This window comes from Ambystoma mexicanum, chromosome 3q (assembly GCF_040938575.1).
Source record: "Ambystoma mexicanum isolate Mex_15411 chromosome 3q, UKY_AmexF1_1, whole genome shotgun sequence".
Taxonomy (NCBI): domain Eukaryota; kingdom Metazoa; phylum Chordata; class Amphibia; order Caudata; family Ambystomatidae; genus Ambystoma; species Ambystoma mexicanum.
In genome coordinates, this window is record NC_090926.1 from 89,855,018 (window position 1) to 89,880,016 (window position 24,999).

Genomic DNA, 24,999 nt, shown 5'->3' on the forward strand with positions numbered 1-24,999 from the left:
CAATGGGCAGATCTCATTTATCTGCATGATTGCATTACGGTTCTCCAAGAATTGTTCCCATTCAGCAACATTTATTGGATTAACCAATTCAGCCACCCTTGCTTCACCTAGAAGTGACCAAATACTGTGAGAGCTTTTGGAGCAAATGGTCTACACTAATTTCTGATGTGCCTGAGTTCTTTCAGCATATCGTATGTTTTTAATGATAGCTGTGTATTTATTTTTAATTTTCCTCGCAACAACCCACAGTTCTTCTGTAAGGCCTAGCTTTTTCTTGCTGATACGCATGTCCCTTCTAAGGTCTCTCTTAGCATCTCTAATCCTCTTGTTGAACGGGAGTGTCCCACCCTCTGATCTAATCATCTGCCTTGTAGGGGCCGATGCATGAGTGCTAGAAAAAACAGTGTTCCAATTTTCTACTGAATCAATGGACATGCCATTGAAACTGGTAAATGCGGCCATCTCTCAGTCACAAGAGCTTTTGCCGCCTGATTTATATTCTTGGCAGACCATTTTATGCTTGTACCTGCTTTGTCTACGCATACTGTACCCATATTACTCTTCTCAGGTTCTACTTGTAGGATATTTAATACACAACGGAGTGCTGAATGGTCACTTCATTTATTCAAAATGACCACCATATCATCTACACCCAGACGCATTTTTGGGCACATGAATATGTAATCAAGTGTACTACAAGAAGACCCATTGGACCAAGTATGCTTCCCGGGATGGTTACTCAAAGTATAGCCGATCAGCATTTCTAAATACCATTCTTCAAACAATTGGAGGCATCGTAGCCCCTCAATATCAATTTTAGTATGAGTTAGTAAGCGTTTCTCCCTTAGCTTAGAATTCTGTGGGTGTCTCCCTCCCTCACCAGCCATGTGGCAGTTAAAATCACCCACTACTATTACCGCCATATTTCCAGATATGACTGACCAGGAGGCTAATAACTCATCAAGGGCTTGAAGTATATCACTTATCAAGGCTTGAGGAGGATTATATAAGTTTATCAACAGTCATTTTTCCACTTTTCCCTTGGGTCCGTACTCAACCTCCACTGTCATCAAATTGTTCTCTTGATTGCAGATAATCCACCTCAAAATCAAGAAGCTAGCAACCCCTATCAACAGCCCTCCAAATGGTCTTCCTTTTTCACCCCTTTTAGCAAAGGATTGATAGTTCACATGGCCATCTAATATCAAGGTGTCCATCGCCCAAGTCTCTTGAAGACATATGAGACTATGTTTTGCAAGAAGGTTTACTGAACCCTCCGAGGACAATAGATGTGCAAATCCTCTACAGTTCCAAGATAATAGTGATACATTTCAGTGTTTAGTTAACACCTCAGGTAGGGATTCTGCCAGCCATTTTAGAACAAGTTGAACATCTGCAACTTCCACCTTCTTACCCTTGGGTACGATGGGACAATCCACAGGTTTTGCCGGACCACCTATTTCCTCATATTCGAAACTAGGGTCAATTTCATCCAGATCTGCATCGATCTCAACATCTACTCCCCACAGCTCATCACGATATTTCTTATCATCTGTGCAGTAGATATAAACTTACAATGCAGAGCGGAGACACAGGGATTCAGGCCTTTCAATGGCTCCACAAACTGAAAATTGTCGGACTTCAAGACAGGTAGTTCAGGCAACGAGTGCAGTCGGATCAAGAACTCAGATCGGGGCAGCCATCTGCGTTCACCATGTTTGTATCGGTTCTTAATCAGACAGATCTTATTGGCTGAAATGTCAATCCCAACCTTTCCCGACTTTATTGGTGGATTATTCACTTTGTCAGTGGCTTGCAGTAGTTGGGAAGATTTATTCCATCTCAAATCGTTCCCACTCTTCTACCTGCTCTTCCAATTCTTCTGAGGTCGGTATCCATCCTTCCCCTACCCTCTGTTCTTCCCTCACTGGTCATTCCACCTCTTCAGGCCACTCTTTACACTTGTCTTGATCGGTTATCAACCAACTGGACAAGCAACCATCTCCAGAACTATTCTTTTTCTTGGCTCTGGCTGCCCTTTTTTGGCTTTTTTTGAACGACCACCAACTGTCACTGATTCTCCCTCTACAGAGACCACAGTGATGGTGTTCTTGTTCTTTTGCACCTTCTTCAGCAATTTACACTGCTTTCGGGAGAAAAAGACAACCTTACTCTGGTCCATGATTACAGAGGCTTCTTTATGTTGTATGTTATTTATCTCATCCGCCATAACAATGGCTTCAGATAAATTTACTTCTGCCTTCACTTCCTCATTACTTTCAAATACCGGGGCCAAAGTCAATGAGTTAGTATTTGCTAAAGTTCGCCCTGTCATTTGTAGCAATATCTTTAGGGCAAATTGTAAAGAAGCCACTGAAGATTGAATCTCTGCTATTTCGTTTGCTCCAGGGAACGGAAAGGTGAGGTCTTCTTCCTCCGTGTCTGGCGCATCCTCCATTGACACCATTACCATATTTGGAGAGGCAGACAATCTACTCATAGGGACTGAGTGACCCAGTGCACTTACAGGTGAGGCCGGGGGAGTCAAACCTTTGTCTCCAGACAACCTGGGCATCTGTGGAGTCATCCCCCTCTGTATACTCAAACAGAGTTCTAACAATGAATTGTTGTCAATGTCATCAAAGTTTGTAGAGCTCATTATGTCTCCCCCTCCAGCATCCGGAAGTACAGGTTCCTCGATAATCGTGGAATTAATTTCTGGAATGTGGTTCGGGGGAAAGAAACCAGTAATTACCCCATGACCAGGAAGGATGGGCATTTTAACATTATTCTTAATATTTTCATTTGGATTTCCCATCTCCTTGCTCTGTAGGGCATCTGCATCAAGTTGTTTCCTCGTCTTACGTAAGTTATATTTACTTTGTGCAGGCTTTTTCCCGGACAGCATTCTAAATCAATGGATTGACCAGTGTAAAGATAGTAGTTTGTTTGAACTTACTTTATTTGGGTGAAGTGCCCTCTTGCACACTCCCCTAAGCACTTGTGTTAACAGGGTGAGAAAAGCTCCAGCACACCCCAAACTGGGCCTTAGTTGCGCCCTTTCACTCGGTGCTATCGCTGTTTCACCAATGTCAATCCTAATTCAATCTCCCAGTTATAACTAATGGGCACCACCCAGTGCAAGTCCATACACAGCAGCACTAATCAATAGTGCTTCCCACTGGGCAGGACTCACACCAGTACATCAAGGGAGCCCACAGCCACCAAAGAAAAACAGCCACAGACAGAAAAACAGCCCAATAGGGCGCAGAGAGAAAGTCCTGAAAGTGGTGTTCTGGGCGAGCCCCTATATTTGTCAGAATCATCACACGCCGCACAGTAGCAGCTGACACCTTCACTGTGTGATTGGGATAAGATGAGGGAGCTGGACGGCACCCATTCCAGCATCTGCAAATACTGAAACCCCCATCAAAGACACGTCGGGGTAGACCACCGCCTGTAACAACCCGTATTCCACCACACTACTCCTTCTATAGTCCGCAGGTCTGCAGTGGCAGCCGTACTCATATACAGCCACACAGGATTGCAGAGCCACACAGCAAAAGCAGCAACACGGTCAACACAGTCCCAAATGCCTCCGTACCAGCACCAGCTCCGAAGCTCTGAGCCTCCTCACACTAGAGCAAAGCACCTTACAGCCAGCGAGTCAAGCCGCACTGCAATAGAATGATGTCAGGCAAATATGCTAGCAGCCGCTTCTGACACACTTCCGACTCACTTCCCCCGCTTCCCCCACTTCCGACTCACTTCCCAAAATGTTTGATTTGATCTATAACTGTCACCAGAGATGACACTTCACCTTCCCATTTAAGTGGGCTGAGACATATGTCACCTACATAGGGATTAGCCTAGCTCTGGACATTGCTATTTAAATAAGATCTACCTGGACTTCTGAAGACTCTGCCCAGAGACTTTGAGGGCTGGAGAAGGCACTCAATCTCTTTGTTTAGCATGGTTAAAATAGTGAACATGCATGTCCTTCCTTGACTCCTTTTTTTAAGGCAATTCAATCAAGACCCCTAAAGTAGATCTTCAATGTTTTTAGAAAGTGGTGTGATTTGGCTGAGGTGAGGGAGAAGCCGAGGTTCACCAGGAAGATAGAATTCATTACTATGGGACATGATACTTTGCACTGTCTGAACCCGTGCCTGAACCTGTTGAACAATCGGCATCACCGCTAAGTATACTGGGAGAAGGGTGTATGTTAAAATCCTCCAAACTGTCATGGGCATTGAAGACTGGAGAACATATGGGGAGAACCATCGGAGTGCTGAGGCACTTGCAGCTTGCTTCCCTTTATGTAACTCATGTCAGATGGTCATTCTTAGAAGTGCAGGGACCTGGCCATGATTTTGAAGCATATCACATTCTGGTCAACTCTAAACTTCTATAATAGACAATTGACTGTGAGGGAGCTGCTCTTTTTTGCCACTCTTATGGGATAGCCCCGAACTAGCAACATTTTGCAAAAAAGTTGTGTTGATCACCTCTGTAGTAATTGAGTGTTGTTCAGAATCAAGTGTGATAACATTTACGTGGTCGAAGTAGAGCATGTCCATCCATGCATTACTTGGCTAGAGGACAGCTCATTGTCACCAATAACAGTCAAATTAGTGATTGTTGTGCAATGGAAAGTGAAACATGTCATAGAGTGCACCTGAGAGTGCAGTTTACAGAAGATGGTGGAGCTATTATGCGTGTTGCAGCCAGGATGGTGTTTGAGGTGACACAGCTGCTTGCGAAAAGGGGATCTTCCTGTGCTGAGTGCCATTGCAGAGTGAACCATTGAGTGCAGTTTACAGCATGTGGTGGAACAATTGTGTATGTTGTAGTGCAGACAGCATTTGAGGTGACACAGCTGCTTGTGAATAGAGGATCCTGCATGTGAACAGACATCATGGAGTGTTCCATAGAGTACAGTTCACTGAAGTTGGTGGAGCTATTGTGCATGTTGCAGCCTGGACGGCATTTGCAAAAAGGGGATCCCATCCAAAGAACACCATCGTTGAGTGCACAGGAGTTATAGCAGTTGTCAGTGGAAAAAGCAAAAAGAGCTCCTCATCGCCTGAGCCGCTGACGCACCAAGTTGGGTAAGCTGCTACTTGCAAATTTAAAATATAGATATTTACTTAGTGGTCCTGTGGGGTATTTGACAGTACACCTACCAACTCTTTATAACCTTAACAGTATCCAGTCAATGGCTACCGGTTTCGGATGACCCCCGCAGGAGAAGGAGTTGTCAGATTCTATGATACAAAACACTCCTCACTTAAACAAATTGGGGGAAGGGTCTCTGACAAATAATACAGAGGAATCTCAAATGCTGGCCACGCACACTGTACAGCGCTCCGCTGCTCTCGAGCTAGGTCCCTGCTTTAAACAATAAAAATGGCAGCAAAAAGAAATAATAATCTACTTTCTGCCAAGGCGTTAAACTAACAAATATTCAGGATACCCCACAAAGTGAGATCCCCTTTATTTAATATATTCAGTTTCAACAACACAAGGAACGACAAGGAGTTAAAAGTGGCATAGGGAGTGGACCAAACCTTGGGCGATGTGGAGCACTCTTTTCTGCAGCTATGCCACCGTTCGGAAAATGAGGAATCTCATTGTTGGCAACTGCTGCCCTATTTGAGAATTCACTGTGCAACCTGAGATTTTGACTGACAACACCATGAAAGAGAATGGAGGTAACAATATGAGCGAACGGTTGTAATCCACGCATTACTTTTCACGACCTGGTCAAATTCCCCTGTTGAGTAGTGAACTGGATGCACCTCAAACTTGGAAATTCATGTGACCCTCCAAGCATTGGTTAGGTTATGCAACACTTTAAATGGAGAGATTAAAATAATTTCCCAAACACTACAATCTTTGTGGAAAACTAACCAAGAGCAAAACAACTTATTGGGGTGATACAAAAGGAAAGAAGGTCCCCAAGTGTTGATGCCGAAACCATTGGCAGAGAACAAGTAGAAAACCAAGCTCAGGTCGAAGGGGAGAGAGTAGATGAGGTTGTGTAAACTTCATAGCCTTGCCTTCAGATGGTCCTTCAGCATGTTCCATCTGTCAGCTGCCAAGGCATGTGGTTAGCATAAATGAACATCCTCCCATACCTTAGCGCTAATCGAACAAAAAAAGGAAATTATCAAATTAATAGCACTTAGGACGAGAGGTGCAATGATGGAGAGTCCGATGAAAGTGATCCGTCTATGTTGGTATTGCATTCAGACAGGCAGACTTAAAACGTAGTATTAGTCCTCAAAAGGGGGTATGGAAGAGCACCAGAATTCAATGAAGATAAATTGGGCCTCAGATTCAATGACAATTTTAAATTCGTCTAAGTTTGGGGTACAAAATAGCAGAGCTATGAGTGAACAGTTCAGCCACCATGGGCGAATGGTCGATCAGGCAGAAAATTGTCTGTGAATTGTACACATTAAAATGAGACGCAAAAGGATTGAATATGAAGATGGACACCAACTCATTGGTGCTAGTTGCAGTATTCAAGGACACAGAGCACCTCATTTTAAAAAAAAAAGGTAGTTGTGGGTCTTTACAGAGATTCTTCTGTAAAGTCTCATTACATCGAGAGGCATCACTCAAGTGGAAGTCTTTGACATTTGAAAAACAGATGTACTGGTTCTACATGTACCCTCCGACGCCATCTATAAACTTATTTTGAAGGAATTTGAGATTCTCTTGACTATGAGGTTCGAGATATATCCATACAAAGAACAGGTGGTGAGGACATTTCTACAGTCTCGCAAGATTGGTTGTGGGTTGCAAACTCTGAAATGAAATGTACAGTAACTATGCATGGCGGCAGGAGCGTCCTTGTGGAAAATCCAAAGGAAGCAAACTGTGCAAGGGAAAATGGCTCATTCTGATTAGCTTTGCCATTGGTAAAACTTAAGATGTACGAATACCAGCACCGTCTTTCGGGACATTTCCACAGAAATGTTATCATGGAACTCAAGAGGTAATACTAGTTTAGTTAATCTGCCAACCATGTCAAATTTTAACATCTTTACCCTGCAGGAAGTATGGCTATGAGATCTGTTAACAATTGACAGCTCCTGCTTATTTTTTAAACAAAGCAAAACATGGGGAGTTGGGGCATCCATTTGGTGGACGCGAAAGATGGAACCTTGAATTTCCCAATATTCTGGCAGTTAAAATGTCCTGGCCATCTGAAACGATGAAAGACGAGACATTTACTAATTATCTCTACTACTTGAATGAAAAATGTATAGATAATTGTAATGTTTTAGAAAGAATGTGGATATGCTGTTGAATGACTGGTATTGTAGCTGGTATTGCAGCTATGACTCAGATAAAGGGGGTCATTATGAGTTGGGCGGTAACGGATTACCGGCACTGGTAAGGAGACCGTGCCGGTAATCCCTTACCGCCCAATTCCGAGGTCCCTTAGCGGGAACCGTATGGAATGTGTGGTCTGACCACACGTCCCTTACAGGTCCTGCTAAGGGACCAGGACGCTAATAACGGGCTTGCTAGTCGCGAGCCCGTTATTAGCGCCCTCCCCATTCCCATTGAGCCCTACGGGGGCTCAAATGGGAATGGGGAATGGTTTGGTCAATGGGGACTTCAGGGTCAGAATGCACTGGTAATTCCCCATCGAACAACACCAGTGCCGGACCCAGTATTGGAGGCTATTTGCGCCATGGCTACCACTAATCTCAGAATGAGGCCCAAAGTCATTTTAGTGGAGGATTTTCATTTTTAAATCCTGGAGTGGGACAGGAGATGGTATGTACAAAGTGTGTAGCACAAACAGAAATGCTGGAAAGACTATAGCAAATATCGCAGAATACTTGAACAGCTGTCCTCTTTGTATACTAAATGGAAACACAGAGGGAGAAATCCCAAGTAAATATATATGGAGAAGGGAGGTGAGTAAGTCGAATATAGACTATGAGTGGGCATTAAAAAAAATCTTCCATTAATTGCTCAACTACAAGTGAAGTAGATTTCATCTAGTGACCATGCTTACCTTGCATTATGGGTGAGTACCGTGGTGGCACATATAATATGAGAGGGTGGTCCGGTGGACCTAGTAAGGACAGAACAGAAACATAGAGTTACATGGCCCTATAACACAATACAAAGGTTAATTAGGCTATTAATGATGACCATAAACTATCAAGGGGGACTGCATGTGGAGAATATGAATTTCCAACACTACATCGGTTCCATACAAGAGGTTGGGGAGTCTGGAAATTGTTTAAGACATAACTGAAGAAATATCGAAAGTGTGAGGAAATGTGACACAATAATTGAGGAATACAAGGGGAGACTAAGGTTTTCCATCCAAAAAACAAAGAAGGATACAAAAAATACAGAAGTTGGAAAAAAGTTGGGAAATTAAGAAATCAAAGCAACAGTATTTGAATTGGTTCAAGTTCCATTGCACATCCTGGATAATAGAGACAGCCAAGAAATGTTGGCAATAGCAACAACCCCTGTATGTTTTGGCACAGAGTGAATACCAAGGTTAGTGGCACAAATGGTGCTTTGGGTAATATAATCTCATAATTGGCAACCTAAATTAAATTGCATGTTAATAAATTGGGCGTATGTCATGAAAACTTCTCATATTTGGATAATGAGTGGCTAATTAAAAAAGCTAAACCAACCAAATGTCAGGGCTCTATGGGTTGCCAAATTTTATGATGAAAGACAATATAGTGCTGTGGTCAAGCATACAATTCCTGGGTGGGTCATGGAAAGCCTTCTATCGTGTGCCAATTTTAAAAAAGGGATATTTAAGAGACCTGAGAAATTAACATACGTCTGCACTACTGGACCTTCATCAAAAATATTTCCAGGCTTAATTTTACACTAACTGTTTATTTAGGCTGCTTAAAGATTTTTTTTAAAAAACATCTGAAACAGATTTCCCCAAAAATTGGGGCAACTCTCTAAATGGGCTGATAATCAAACTTGTAAGACACCAAGCCTTGGGAAGAGGTCAATCAACTTTGTATGTGGCTAGTGTGGACCTTGCAAACACATTTGACACTGTTGATAGAACTATACTGTGGAACAAATTACACAATTGAGGCATCATCAATGGCCAACTAATATTACGAACTGAACTACACTCGAACACCACGGTTCAAATTAGATTAAACTCTAATGCAAATGTAGGAACCCCAATATCTACATTTCTGGGACTCAGACAGGATTGTGTTCTTGCACCAAGTCTTTTTAATTTGTACTTGTTAGATCTTGTGGAACACAACACAACATGTAGATCTTTCCCACTAAGGATTTGCATGGAGCTGCTGAGTTTTGAAGGTTTGTCATTGATACAAGATTTTTAGAAAGTGAAAGGTGTGGGGCAAGGCTCATGAATGACCATTTAACAGCTTTAATCATAGCACCAGTACAAACCATAATAACAATCCAGTATTTTTAGGGGAACACTGCATAAGGCATAATGAGGTATTTGAGGAATATATGCCTTTTGTTAAGTGGTCATTATGATGCTATTGAAAAGAAATTAAATGCATTTGCATGTAGATTGGTTTTAATAATCTGTATGAACAATAACACAAGGAAGAGTGCAAAACTGCACACTTAAGCCTTTGGTGGGACAAATTGTGGCACCTATCGTGGAACAATTCACTTCTGGCATAAATGGCTGTCCGCCTGTACCTTAGTCCACCTTGCAACCTCTCGTGTAGTAGCGGACTGTAGCGAAATAATATGTAATATGTCCTGTGTGCTTACCTGTCCTCAACATATTAGATCTATGTTCTTGATGTAGTGCCCTTAGGTCAGGTGGAGGTAAGTACATGGGAGCCAATATTATAAAGGAATGTTATGCATGCCTCAACAGTGAACAGTATCTAGTGGACCTTCCCTTCTTTACGTTGAGCATTACCCCTTCTATGACCATGTTTGCTCTAAGTGCTGCACAGTTTTCTAATAGGTTTAGGGTGTCAGTTGTGCAGAGCTGAGGGTTATTAAAAGCTGGAACATGGGGGTGAATATTTTCTTTAAAGATACAGTGGCGACATCTTCATATTATGATATTCGGTTAACATTGTTTTTTTTTGTTGTTAAATCTTATTTAACATAATGGTCTGGTAAAAAGACATCATGGGCCAGCATTTACTAGCACTGTCATTTTCTGATTGACCCACTTCTCAACGTGAGCTAGTAAGATTTCAACAAATATCTAAACATGGCTATGAATCAATCAATAAAACAGGTCAATAGGACATAAGGGAAAATTCAACCCTACTTTGTAACACTGCAACCATAGTGGAAAAACAAGAAGCTGCTGTTCTTATTATTGCCACTGCTAACACCTTTGTTTCAAACAATGTCTCTTATTGGGGTGTCTGTGTCCTAAACACCAATTCCAACTTCATTACTCACTTAGATGAGAGCAATTGAAACTCATCTTGGATTATGGACAACATTTGCCTCCACAAAAGGTAGGTGCAAAAGGTAGGCTCCAATTATGCCTATAAACAGAAGAAAAGCAGGGCAGGGGTTACATTTTTATATATATATATATATATATATATATATATATATATATATATATATATATATATATATATATATATATGTATGTAGCTTGATGAATTGTGCATGTTTATTGAATGTACTCCTTTACGGTATCACCCAGGTAAATATGTTGAAATTCCCTCTTGGTTTTTCCCTCTTCAAGTAGTGAAGGTCACAACATTCCTTAACCTCAGGAATGGTGTAATGTCAACAGGTCTAAGACACACAGGTTTTATAATCCAGGAACTATCCTGCAAGACATTTCGGTCTGTTGATGTGTAAGATTTTACTTTTGTGAGTGACACGTACTGAAATAAAGACTGTCCTCCAAACGAGAAACATTGAGCTGGTCTCCTATCTCACAATGTCTCTTGGGCAGGAACCTTGTATCTGAGATACGTCAGTGCACAACACAATCATCCCTTTGCTTCCTTTGTCTGTCTTGTGTTTTATTCTGAACAGTAACAAAGAGTTATTTGTTTTTAGATCGCTTCAGACAAGTACAGACACTGACGACAACTGCCAATGCTTTCTACTGCCTCTATTCCTATGTCTCCAAGACGCCTGTTCAGAAAATTGCTCCTTCTTACAGTTTTGTGGATTATGGGGTGATACCAGACATCATGATTACAGCTGAAAGGCAGGAGCCCCTATCTCCCGTGGACCGGCTGAAGAGAGCGGTTTCCCGAATGTGTCTTTATTCACCATCCAAAAACAGTGGTCCTTCACACAAGGATAACCAGGAAATCCCCAAAAAACTGAATAGCTTGGGCATGGTGGCACAACAGGTGCTCGAGATGGTACGAGAGGACAGACAGAAGAATGAGAAAAGAGACATACAACCATCAGATAAACAAACTCAGGCTGCATTGTGTAGAGAGTCAGGAGGAAGAACCCCAGCCATCAGGCCTCGGGGACGCCTTGAGACCTCAGTGAAGAACTTCCATGTTTCAGAGGGAGGAGTTCAATCCTTCAGGCCAACCACACAGCTCCAGGACATTGGGAGACTCAAGCAATCCATCTTGCAGAAAGTGGAGACAGCAGAGGACAGGTCTCCACCCCATGGGCCAGTGAAGAGGTTAAAGTGCAAGCACAAACTGCATTTCTTTCCAGCGGGATTCCCACATGGGACGGAGCAGGAATGGGATACAGGTAATAATGGGAAGGGAGGAGATGTACTATTTGCTAGTATTTGACGTTCGTGGGAGTGAAGGTATACCCTCTATTATTTGTTCCATGAATGTTAGAAGGCTTAAGTTAGTCTGCACAATTGCAATATGTATGTGTGTGTGTGTGTTTTGAGTGCTGCATAGTCACCTTGTATACAAGCTTTATTATCCACATGAGATTTGCTGATAGTCTCCAAGATCTATAAAAAGAGGGGTTCACACACTGTTCGGATTCCAACAGTGAAATTACAAAGCTGCCATTGGTTTGACTCTTTCCCAGCCGTTGTAGAGGTTATTTATTTCCCCATAGTGCTTTTCCATGTGGTGCCATCCCATAAAAACTATTGAGCTATACAGATCCTAACATTCCTGTCCGTTAACACTCTCTGGTTTTATGCAGAGGATTCCTTGGCTTGCAGTGGTTCTCTGTTTCTTCTACTTTGAATTGGTTGAATCCCTTTCATAGGGATCCTTCATAGAAGTACCTTTAGGTTCCAGGCAGTGCCAATTTGATGGGTGGCTGTTGGCCACAATGCCCTCCTGACTGATAACTTACCTGCCTATGCAATGTACTGAGACCCTCAACATCCAGATGAGTTTTCTCCTGTGTTCCTAGTCTTGCAGGATCAGAGATGGTGCACTTTTATGCATGCCCTACTCCTATAGGGACCAGTAAGAAACATAATGGCTAGTGTAACACATTCTGAGGGAAAACACACTAAGACAAGGATATGTGGATTGGAAGATGTATTAATTAAAGGAAACGACAACTGGAGGCCAGGGAAGATGATATTTGACATAAGTCAAAACTGAAAATGAAAACAAAACTTCACATAATAATGGGAACATTATTCCTTGGATACTTTCCAATATATTTTCCTTCCCCAAATGTACTTTTCAACAAGTGGAGGTCCTCACGAAGGTTAAGACCTGCAAGTCTCAGAACCCTAAACTTCTCAACAGAATGGTCTCCTTTACTGCCTTGCCGAGTCTAGGCCCAACCCCTAAAGACCTAAATCAAAAATAAAATAAAAAGATGTCTTGCTTTCAAATTGTCTCTCTGGGTCTCCCCACAACATCATCACACACAGTCTCTTGCAGGTATTAACCACTCCTATAGGGTTGAAGCAAGTTGCCTTCAATCTAGTTGGTTTCACAACTTCTCCCATCAGTGAGGTTAGCTATGAGGGCATACTGGTCTTCTACTGGACCCCATATCGCCTCCCTGACCCAGAGTCTTAATCTATATCCACCCCACTTCTTTTTAATGTCCTCCTCGCCCGTTCAATTGTCAGTCGTGACTGAGAGATTATGCCCCCCCTTACGTCTGCCCTTTTTGTTATTTTAGGGATATGCTCCTCAACATTCTGACCCATGTGTGTTCCGCCTCTCATCTCTTCCTCACAGCATTTGGCCTCAACCTTACTGGCACTTCTCATATGTCCCCAAGGGAGTCCTAATGTTCCTACCCTCTCTTAATATTTTTTTCTTTTTTTCTTCTCCTCCTCTTCCACTTCCTAGTCCACCAATGTTACTCATTTTCCTCCTGCTTCTCTCCACCAATTCAATCTCTTAAACCTGTCTCTGTCCTTCTCTCATGAAGTCATTCTTCTTTTCCGGCCCTTCTCTCTCCCCAATCCCCCCTGAGCCTTACAATTCTCCACTATATTCCTCCTCTCCTCCTGCTGTTAACTCCTTCTGCACTTCCAACTCCTTCTACCTTTCATTTTTCTACCTCCTCTTGTAAGTCTCTGTTCCTACTTCTACCTTCTCCAAATCTCCAAACTCTTCTGCCCATTCAACTTCTCCTGCTCCTCCAACCTCTATTGGACCTCTCACTTCAACTCCTCTCACCTGGATGCTGCTCTGCAATACAAACTCCCACACCAGCTACTGGCAGCTCCAACTTGAAGTTTTGTTCCCCACCTACCCACTGGGGCTGGGCAAATATTACTTATCTGCATCTCTGTGTTACTATTGATGTGTAGTGGGATTGGTTAAGTACTAAGTGCACTGACTTTTCAATGGCATACGTTGAGGGAATGCAAATGTTCCGTAATGGATAGTCTAAGCCTTCAAGAGGCTGGTCCTCATCTTCCGCACGACAGTTACACACAAGCCAAATGTGTACAAGCGATGTAGCACTGCTCGTGCATAGCCTGGCGTGACCTTCACTGTGTACTAATTGGCTTGGGAATGCGCTGTTTCTGTATACCACAGTGAGAGTTACGGCAGCATCCTTGGATGCAGTGATATCATAGAGATTTATAGCCAGCACAGTCTGGACTCAAGGGCCAGTAGGATGACAAATATTATAGTGTTGGTACTTTATCAGGCCAGCACCAGATATGGGAAAATGGGACACGTCCCCCCCCCTTTCACTTTGTCGGGGCGTCTAGGGGTCCCTCCCCAAACATCCCTCTTATCCCATAACATGTAGTTAGGGATGGTGTACAAACTCCTGTTTTGCCCTCACAAAGCCCAAGGGACATGATGAGGACATTGTCACAGTAGGCAATTTGTGGCACAGTGTGTGATGGCAGCAGAACCAATAAGTGCTCGCCCGGATGCCATCTCTGAGGGTTGTTGCTATTATGATTATTATGATTATTATGATTATTGTTCATAATGGTATTTATTAGTATTATCATTTCATTATTATTGTTAGTATTAGTGTTATTATTATTTCTATGCATGAAGTACATTGCTTTCCACTTTGGTGGTCTCAGGACTCTGAGCCTAAGCAAAGAGAAAGTCGTATATCAGGAATGATGGCCTTCCATTGTATGACAAGGCATATTTTGAAGGATTTACAAACACGTCAAAGTGATGTTCCCAATCTATGCTGGGTGCAGGATCCAATGTCAGGAAGCAAGACAAGCAATGATCATCTACCAGGGCATGTTCTGTTGGATTGAGACATCTAAAGATGAATTTCATTGGCAGGGAGAAGACAGCTGGTGGCGTGTAATGCTGAAATGTGCATGTGACAAAAGAAGAGCCTTCTTTGGTGAAGATGCACAATGCAGGGATGATGTTTAGAATATACTTGTTAATAGCCCTGCCAGCTCATGGTGGACAGGTTATGTACTGTGTCCCACTTCCAGCCCAAAAGCATGATTCAGTTGGTTTCACTGAAGCCTGAGGGATGGGAAGGCAATGGGAAGGGCACTCCAAACCCCTCTTGCATACACTTAAGGCTGCATTGTTCTCCTGAGTGTATTGGCATTGTATCTAGTACCAACATGTCACTGACGGCAGAATTAATATCAAGGGAATTTGTAGGACACCGTTACTCCCATGGATGTGTCCTTTCAGGAAGGCCACAGACCTACTTTTCCTCAGCCATTCAAATTCCGAACTTGTTCCACAGGCCTAAGCTACATACAATTAAGCCATTATCTATTTGGTATGAATGCCACTTTTCTCAGCTCCACTACTAGGGCTTCGGAAAGGGAAAATAATTAGAACTCTTCAGTATGCCACATTATTACACTTCCAACAGGGAATACAAAATGCTAGGCTTCACTTCCAATATGGTGATGCTTCAGTATTTCCCTCACCCCGGGCGTGTGTTTGCACCATCATCGTTACACCTTGGATTTCACTACTGCTACACAATATCACCCGTGCCCTCTACCTGGGCCTGCCTACGTCTCTGTAAGTATCTTAAATATAGATACATTTGGTAGTTACTCCATATTTTCATTTGCAAACTTATCATATAACCAGCTCCCAATTGCGCTCCCCATGCCTCTACTGCCGCGCACCTTCACCTTCTCGTGTTCCAACAGATTTCCCTTAGTCTGAGTCATTTGGGTGTGCATGGAAGCTGCACATGCATCCCACCAACTCTCACAAGAATGCTTTGAAAAAACGCTGACCGTCACTTGAGTGCAAAGTTTTATGGTAAAGCTTGGTTAAACTGAGCTCAAAGAGCTCCCATGAGGAGGTGGTGTGACGGGAGGGCCGGAACTGGGTGGCAGTATCATAAGGATAGCAGGGCCATGGGCAGTCAATGAGTAGCCAAATAACCAAACAACACCTACAAACTGTGTGTCCCTCCTCACATGCCATTTCTCCCTATGTGTACTGTAAAGCAGTAAAAGAAAAGAACAAAAGGCATAGCTCTCCCTGTTTGAGGGATACAAAAGCTAATTGGACTGTTTTGGTTAATTCTGCTACTGTTCCACTTTCAAATAAATGCACGACAAGAGGATATCCTTCATGTCTGTGCATTTTAAAATGCAACTCATTTGCATATTTGATATGCGTTTATAAAGGCACAGAAACACCCTTAATGTTTGCAAATGAACAAATGGTAAAGAGGGGCTTTTGAATGAGTGCCCCAATGTTGTGCACATTCAGATGCCCTTTGTACACATGGCACATCTTTTTCTTTTGGGGTGCAATTCCTGAGCTGCACTAGCACATCTCATCACTTGCGCTAACATACGGCGAGTGGTGGTCAGCAACGCAAAGGATGCCCCCGTGCCTCCGTTAGTGAGAGGGATGTGCTCTCTACCCTAATGTATTGTGTATCCGGGATTCGCTGCTGCATGCAGATCCCACCACCACTGCCCCCCACGTTCTTGGTGTGGGGAGAATTGCCTGGGCAATGGCAGGTTCATGGACAGAATGCGTGATTTTTGTCCTCCTGCAAGCACGCCTGCACTCCCAAGTGGACAAATATTTTAGTATATTGGCCCACTGTTTCTTCCAGGGATGATGGACACGCTTGTTTTTTTTCTGTAAGTAGAACTTATTCCTTTTGTTTTTTTGTCATTTTTTTTTTATTAAATACAATACTCAATGAGGCAGTCGCCACTCGTACCCCACTACCCGTTTAGGAAAGGGTTGATTTCTCACTGCTCTTAAATTTGTGTGAAATGGAATACGTGTCACCAGGTTCCGCCGACACATGCAATATTTCATTCTCTCTGCAATGAACATTGCACCGTTTACATATTGCTACCGTATGATCAGAGGCGTAGCCAGGATTGTCTAACAAGTGGGGCCTGAAGCTAATGTAGTTGGGCCCACCACAGTCACATTAACATCTGTAACTGCCCACAAAGTGCTGCTGTGTGGTAATTACAGATTTTGGGTGGGCCTTGCTAGCTCAGGCCCTACTCTGCCTACGCCCCTGCGTATGATTCTCCACTGATGTGTCTCGGGTACAGTCAACAGAAGAGAAACAAAACACACTTTGGAAGCACGAGTGCTTTGGAAAGGGTTCCCAGTGTCTCCTGGTGCTCTCTCTGCTTTGCAGTGATCTTCAAGGGTGTGGTGAGTTATTACCATGCCTGGGATTAAGTTAGAGCACTTAGTATGAGCTGCCAGGGCACAGCATGAATGTGTTTGAGGCATACACTGTGCCCGGTCGGGTAACGACCAAGGAGGACAGGGCTGCAGCTCGCCCCTGCACGAGCTCCACAGTCTGGACTCAGCTGCTGCCTGTGCGGGAGCTGTCAAGAGCAGTGGAGTAACTTTGCTGAAAATGTTGTGGGGGACAATGGCATCTGAAGAAAAGGTGCCCCAGTAAAATGAATGGGCACAAAATGGTGTGCCATGTAAGTTGGGGGGACAAACACCCCTGTGCCCCCCCCTAAAATTACGTCCATGGTCAAGAGTCCCTGGCCGCCTCCCGCAGGCCTCCTGGGTGGCAAACCTTTATTTCCAACGTATCTTTGTTTCCAGAGATATAATGTGCAGAGTTTTAATTAATGGCTGCATCAAATATGGTCATCATTCTAGAAGTCTCATTTTTTTTATAAAGAAATCTCTGTTGTCTTTAAGTGTTATGGCTGATTCGTCGATGTGCAACAAGAATATGCAAACCTTTGTCAAACAGTGACTTCAAGCACATGGGCGTATCGCAGAGGCTCTTCCCTGGGTATGCACGATTTTTACATGTTACAAACTATAGGACAGTTTAGGGTGATATCCATTTTTCCAGTTCCTGGTGTGGAATGTTAAACCATTCCTTGCTCTTAGACTCACAGCATAATGCATGCTGGTTCCTTTAGTCAAACATTCATAAAATATACAGCAGTTGTCTCTCCAGATGTTTTGGACGACATCAGCTCTTACCAGCACAGTCAATGCGGAGGTGTGGGTTTCACACACCAACACAGCTTGAGCGCTGTAGGTTGCAGACCCCTGGAATACAGCTAAAAGGCCTTGATTTACTGAAAACAAGGTTTTAGGGCTCTGTGTCCGCATAACATGAGGGCGAATGAAGTTGTGATGTGACAGGAGAAAAAGGGGCAGTGACGGGGCTACAGCACCTGCTTTGCTAGGTTTTAGAATTGGTCATATTAAACAGTTACCACCTGAATGGTTTGTTGCATGCGGGATGGGAATAGTACCTGCTACTCCAGCCAGAGATCTTTGTTCAACCTGCGTGTTTAAGTAACACTTCTAACAGGGCTGTCTGTGCCATTCATCACCATGTGGACAATGACATGAGTACCGTTTAGTGGAGTAATAGAAATGCGGTATTTGCAATGCAGTGAATCTACTGACAAACACTGGGCCTGATTCATGGACTATTTGCCCAGTTCAAAATGACTTTGCACTGCTGAAAAGTGACTTTGCACTGCCAACACAACCCCTGATGCATGGAACTGTGCAAAGTATATTTTTACCGTACAAAGTCCGGGCAAAGTCATTTTGTACTGCAGAAATGACTTTGCGCTGCAGAAATACACTTTGCACGGTTCCATGAATCAGGGTTTGTGTCGGCAGTGCAATGTCACTTTTCAGCAGTGCAAAGTCAGTTTGAGTCGTGCAAATATTCCATGAATCAGGTCTTAAAGGACTTCTGTGAAAACTTCAGTTTGCTCTGTGTGCCACAGAGCCTCGAGATCATGGCATGCAACAGGGGTTCGATTCCCAGACTGGCATTTAGAAGCCGGAAGAGTTCAGCGTTAAGCAGAAAATAAATCACTCATAATAATGAACATAATACACATTTTCCCTCCATTTTGTAGAGACTGTTAATGTGTCATGCAGAGCATCCGCCCTCAGTAAACCTGAAAGGGCAGCGCTCTGCATCACACGCTACATTGTTCATATAGGGTTAAATATTCTTGCCGGCCACTGGGGGTCCGGGGGTCCCCTTCACACATGGGAAGCTGGAGGGGGCCTCTCTTAGTGCAGGCAGTAGGCGGTGCTTAGGACCCACTCCCTAAGAGGCCATGGAGGTATCTGGGTTTAAGCCCCCGCATGTGCAGAAGAGAGCAAGCAGGGGCTCCATCTTTCTATGAGGGAGGGCTGGCAGTTTATAGCTGCCTGGAGGGGAGTCAAGTGACGATTAAGGCGCTCGCAGCTTGCAAGGGGTTCAGCACGCGAGCGCCCGTTTTCTTTGACCACTAGCAACCGGAAGATATGTTTCAGAGTGCCAATGCTGACATGTACTGTTGAGAACACAAGAGGGAAAGAACTTGAAAAGCTCCTGTGTGCTGCTTGTAGCATAGCTTCTTTTGGACTGTTTCATGTGTTGCGCTGCGGAGCAAATTGCAAATGTTATGGATTGTTACCCAATTATTTGGAAATGTATGTTGCAAAAGGCATGATTTCAAGTTACTTGAAAAAAAAAAATTCTAAGGGTAAGAAATGCCCAAAAACTTTCTGAATTAGTTCTGGCGTGTTCAGTCCGCCCAATTCACAGAACACTGTTGTACCAGCTGCCACTTTACACATCCACCAGCACACACTGCTCTAGACGATAGTGGTATTGTCAGGGTGGGGCTTGGGATCCCAGGAAGATGTCTTGTTAGGTGCCACTCCCTTATTGATCATGTATTGGTTGATCTATATTTCCAATTGAAAAAGAACATATAGGAATGCAGAACGTTGTTGTTTGTTCGCCCCCTCCACACACCCTACTGTCACACTGGAAACTCCCCTAACTGCGCCCGTGCTTCAGAAAACGGAAGAAAGGGTTTTTTCTTTGTTCCAGAGATTGAAGGAAAATCACATCAATACAAAGTAGGAAATGAGGTGAAACAGGAAATGCCAAAGTTAGGAGTGAGCTATGAAAAAGAGTTACCGAAAAGGAAGTGCAAACACGAAGAGTAAACACTGCTCAAACAGCGCGGCAACGTACCAACGTGACCGTTGTAAAAACAGGAAAACTGCACTGCAACAAACAAACAAAAGATAAGGACAACGTCAGAAAAACAGAGGTTAAATGTACACATGCAGAAAAAATGCAGAAAGAAATGAAGGTTAGAGAAGAAGAAAACACCAAGTGAATGAAAGACATATTCTTAAGAACAAGAACATAAAAGGATAAAGGAGGTTACATGAAATTTAGAACAAATGCAAAAAAAAAAGACACATGATAATTAAGCGCGTACACCTAGAACTATAAGGAACACAAGGAGAAAGGGAAGACGCGAAGTGGGAGGCAGTACAGGGCTCACTAGTCTAATACAGTATTCAAAATAATAAATAAGCAAACATAAGGAAGTTGAGAGGAAACAGTGTTGACAGGAGGTGGGCGGGCCAAAGAGCCTAAAAGGACTGATGAGCAGAGTCTGAGGAAAACAGAAACAAGATACACGTTGAACATAAAGGAACAGTTCGTGAAGTCAAAATCTGGTATGATCGCTGGAAACTATAGAGGCTGTAACATTGGGTGTTTTATCTGCTGCACTCTTCTCTTCCGAAACTCCCTAGCGGTCAACCCACAACGCCGGCTCAGTGGTATAATCTCGCGTTCCACGCTCTATTCCCGTAAATCATATTATTGGAATGTATCTTATACTTGTGCGCCCTCTGCTGCTCTAGCCAGGTAACACGTTAACTAAGGGTGATTGCTAACATGCCATTACGCAAAATGATGACAGAACCAGTCCATTCAGTCTGGCTTGAGAAGTGGGTTTCTGTAAATTAATATTTATGGTCGGTGAGCGAGCGAATGTAAAAAGCAGTTTTTAGAGTGGCTTGAAGGTGTTACAATCCCTGTCTCCAGCACGTGAGTTTTGATTTGGACCAGTCTACATATTAAAACTTATTCCACTAAATACGTGGGCAGAAATTGTGCTATGTCTTAGAAGAAGCCAGTATTTGAACCTACGGGATATCATTGCACCTTGCGCATGTTGCACACCTACCTCATATCAGGTGTTGGCAGTGCTTTAAGTGGGGTTATATATGGAGCAGGACTCTGGTTAAGGGGTGTGGCCTACTTAGGTCACGCCCCTGACCAAGATCCTCCCTTTGCCTAGGAGCGTGGGGAGGGGGGGCGCTGGTAAAAAGTTCAGCAGAGGCTCACTGGCATTTTTAGCTTTGATAGGTTCATCCCCCGTTTTAAACAAAAGAAGGGGCTTGGTGCGCCAAAGGTGTGACACCAGTGTGCCCCAGCTCACATGCAACAGGCAGCCCTTTCATTCATGGCGCCACGTGGTTAAAATCCACAGGCTCCTTGAATGAAATGTCTGCTTGCTGCTGATGTCTCTGTACTTTGAAACAGGAGGATGGATGCCTTTTCTTTGTTTCTCATCTGAAGTGCTGACACCCGCAGGCAGCTTGTGTAACCGAGCAGCCACTACACGGGCTGCTGAGGTGTCAGCTTGCTGAGGCTGGTTGGGGTGTCTTTCTGGAGACTATTGGGGCTCAGCCCCGGCTAGCCCTGCTGCACTTAAAACAGAGACCTTATACACTCACACAGCAGAGCATCTTATGTGTCCTGCATCCTTGCCTGTACTTAAGTGCCATACACTAGTCATTTTCTCCTCTCCCATAAGTGGCTTATTGGTTTAGGTGTTTGAAATAAAAAATCTCAGGGAAAGTACTTGGACCAGTAACAGTATGCAAAATATAATATAATAATACATCTAAACCACTTAACAGGCTAAGGGTGGTGTTGGGGGAGGTGACAGAATTAATTTGCTCAATTCTGGGGAAGTTGTCTCTTCTGATACACTTTTACACGTGTGAGGATACCGCCTGCTGGTCCACCGATTATTTTTGAGGAAACAAGTAGAATAACACAGGTATTTTTCCCATTTACCCCACAGGAGTCTTCAGTGATGCGTTTGTCAAATCCCCACGTGGGAGCTGCAGTGACACAATTGGCGCATTAACTTTCATCACATATGCCTCGTCTCATGAAATGGGTTAATCAAGTCACCATGTGCCAATATTCGCACATGTCAGTTCATAGTGATGATATTGTGAGTTTGATTGCTTTAGACAATGAGTTTATGTGTATTTGCCATGGGGATGCGTGAAAGTCTGTGGTGACATTCCTGACGGGTAGTGGGTGATGAGCTGGTGGAGATTCTGGAAATTCCTCCTGGTAGGTAAATCCACCTCCGGTGACCTAGTTGTCTGTACCGCTTCATCATACATACATATATAGGTCTTGGCAGATCAGGAAACAGCATGTTTCCCTTCTGGCCCACCCTGAGATTGGCGAGAGGCTACCTAGTTACAGTTTTGTATCTTAACTTTGTAATCATGACTGATGTCTCTGGGCTCATTTGGTATGTGAAAGCATTCCTATAATCCTCTTTTTAGCGTTTTAAAGTTGTATTGTTTAGAATGTATGCATTGGGACTTTGGACGTCCATTTTGGTAGAGTACAAACTAATCCATTGAAGCGGGCGATTTAGTATGCTTTTTTTCCACCATATGTATAATGAAGCATGGTTGTTGCTGGCATTTTGCACTTTTAGCTTATGCTCGTTATAGGAAGTATTTATGCATTGACATAACCAAGGATGTAGCTTGCATGTGTAGCTTACATCAATAGTATAGACTACATACTGTTGATAAAAGTTGTCTCATTCTGACTATGCTGTCATTTGGGGTGCCGTTTGATCTTACTGACTCGATATCCGCAGGAAATGTAAAATGCACGGAAGTTGTATTTTACCGCCAAAGCCGTAGGAGCATAAACATGCTATCAATTTGGGAGTCGCGTTACGCACGCGGGTACTTTACTCCGTAAGGGCACTTATAGAAAATAACAGTAATAATTGTGTATTTTAAGAACAATGGACCAGTAACTTTAAATACATGTATTGGTAGAAAAGCCAAGCGCTAAGCGAGGTAGTATAATGGATGTACCTCCCTGTTGTGAGGATAGACACACACACAAAGAGGGTTTCAAGAAGTTTATTGAAGTTAAACAGGTGAACAGGCAAACCCCACCCAGGACAAACTAAACAGCTCAAGGTGAAAAGCTGGAAGCACACATTCTGTCCTTCATAACTAGTAACATTCGTTGAACTAGTGGCATGCATTACACCTTTCTAAAGCACATCGGAGACCCTTTTCTGACGGTTCTATGTTCTCTCATCGTCAGGCATGATTGCGAATGCCTTCTCAAAGAGTAAACAATTTTATTCGGGGGGAGGGGAGAGGTCTCTCTCCAAACCCCCACCTATGTTTACTATTCCCGACCCCCCAACTGCTTATCTAGCCTTTCCCACTCCCCCAAAACATTTCGATAACCTTTTTCGTAATTTTGTACTCGTTTAAAATGTATTCATAATAATGCCTGACGATGAAACGACGTTATACCTTTCTAGCAATGCTAACTGCATGCAGAGTAAACACAACGCGTGCACTTATGTGTTGCTGGTCCCCTGCATGCAGTTTCAAACACTCTGAAATGTGGAGTGTAGTTGTAAATAGTAAAGCCAGGTGAAAGCACCTGTGCTCTTCACTTATATTCTCCGCTTTGAGCTCCTTCACCTGGCATTTACACCTGATAAAAAGCAGGCGGATTATATTGTATTACATAATAAAACGCAATCGTTACCAGCGTTCTATAATATAATCCAATATAACCCTCCTGCTATTCATCAGGTGTAAATGTGAAGCGGATGTCCTTGGAATTCATTAGTTTACGCCATGCAGGTGCAAAAGCAAATCAAAGCAGAAATGCTATCTCCACTTTTCTGCCCTCATACGCCTCAGGCCAGCTGTAAAATGAGCTTTAGTGTAAAAGGAAAGCGTGCATGGATTGTATGGTTTCTAATTAAGCTCCAGTGGTTTGCACAATTATATTCCACTCTGAAACGCAAAGAACCAGGTACATGCCTCATAACACCATAATGGTCCTAGAAGACTGTTGGCAGTAAAGCAAGCACTGCAAGATGTCACATTTCTCCCTCCATCCGTCCGTGCACTTTGACAATGTTGTTATTCTTACAAACTTGCCCTTTCTGTTTCCACGCCATGAGCATATACCCTCACCACCTTCAAAGAGATAGTCCCTTAGGTGCATGCTCGTGTTCATTCACACTCGCCATATCGCTCAATTCAACCTTCATTCTGCCCGTAGCCCTCTGTTCGTAATTCTGCTGTTTGCACACACATCCTTCAGGGCTGCAACAAAACCTACATTTCATCAGGGGGATGGGTATAACCCTTCAAATGTTGTGAGAGACGCTAACTTCTGAGACAATGGGAGAGGGGCAAACGTATTTGTGTGGGGCATCTAACTCCTTTACGCGGTCTAATGAGACTATTCTAGTGCAGTTTTAATGTTACAAGCAGTTAACTCTCTCCTTTAAGTCTGCGAGCACCCACCTAAGGACTGCTGTGAGAATGAGTGGTCTCCTGTGCCCCCTCTACCCTTCCAACCACTCCCCTGGCATGCAAGGACTAACCCCAACATCAAAATTTCAATTGTCTAAAAATCTATGCATAGGAATGCAGGTACCTACAGTGAAAGGCTTTACATTATTGATTTCAGGGCCTTTGTTAATTACGAAGCCCAGGCGCTGTTTAACATCTGTGTCCTGTTCTATCAGACGATGTCTCTGTTGGGCAGCCAGGTCGATTCAACATGGCCCAATATTTTGTGGGGGTGGGGGTCTGAAACCCAGTCAGCTCAATGTTGTTGCGCCACTGACGACCATTGACCCACAATGTTCTGCCACATCCCACATGGGCCAGGCACAATCAGATATTGGCTTCCCTCCTCCACAGGGTATTTCCCAAAGGTGTTCTATATGGTGTGAACTGCACCGCTGTTATCCAGGAGATAAAAGTCTCTTTACAATCTTCCCCAACAGAATTTGGCCATGCATTGGCTTCCATTGATTTTCTGTTTACCCATTGGCTTCAGGATTGTGCACAGTGGTGTGGTAGCCAAGTTGGCCCCGTCCCATGGGTCACCTTGGCATGCGCCTCAGGTTGCAGCAATTAGGAAATGAGACGAGACACCAGACAGATGGTAAACCAAGCTTCTTGAATTAGATAGAAAATAAACAGCATACAGAGATTATCA

General features: G+C 43.5%; 1 protein-coding gene across 2 annotated transcripts in view; it reads left to right on the forward strand.

Moving 5' to 3' along the window:
• TESPA1 (thymocyte expressed, positive selection associated 1) overlaps window positions 1-24,999 on the forward strand; it is a 913,752-nt gene that overhangs the window by 728,783 nt on the left and 159,970 nt on the right. For both annotated transcript variants that reach the window (XM_069653203.1, XM_069653204.1), the window contains one exon: window positions 11,059-11,724. In XM_069653203.1, the coding sequence (XP_069509304.1) occupies window positions 11,059-11,724 (666 nt within the window). The remainder of the gene's footprint in view (window positions 1-11,058; window positions 11,725-24,999) is intronic.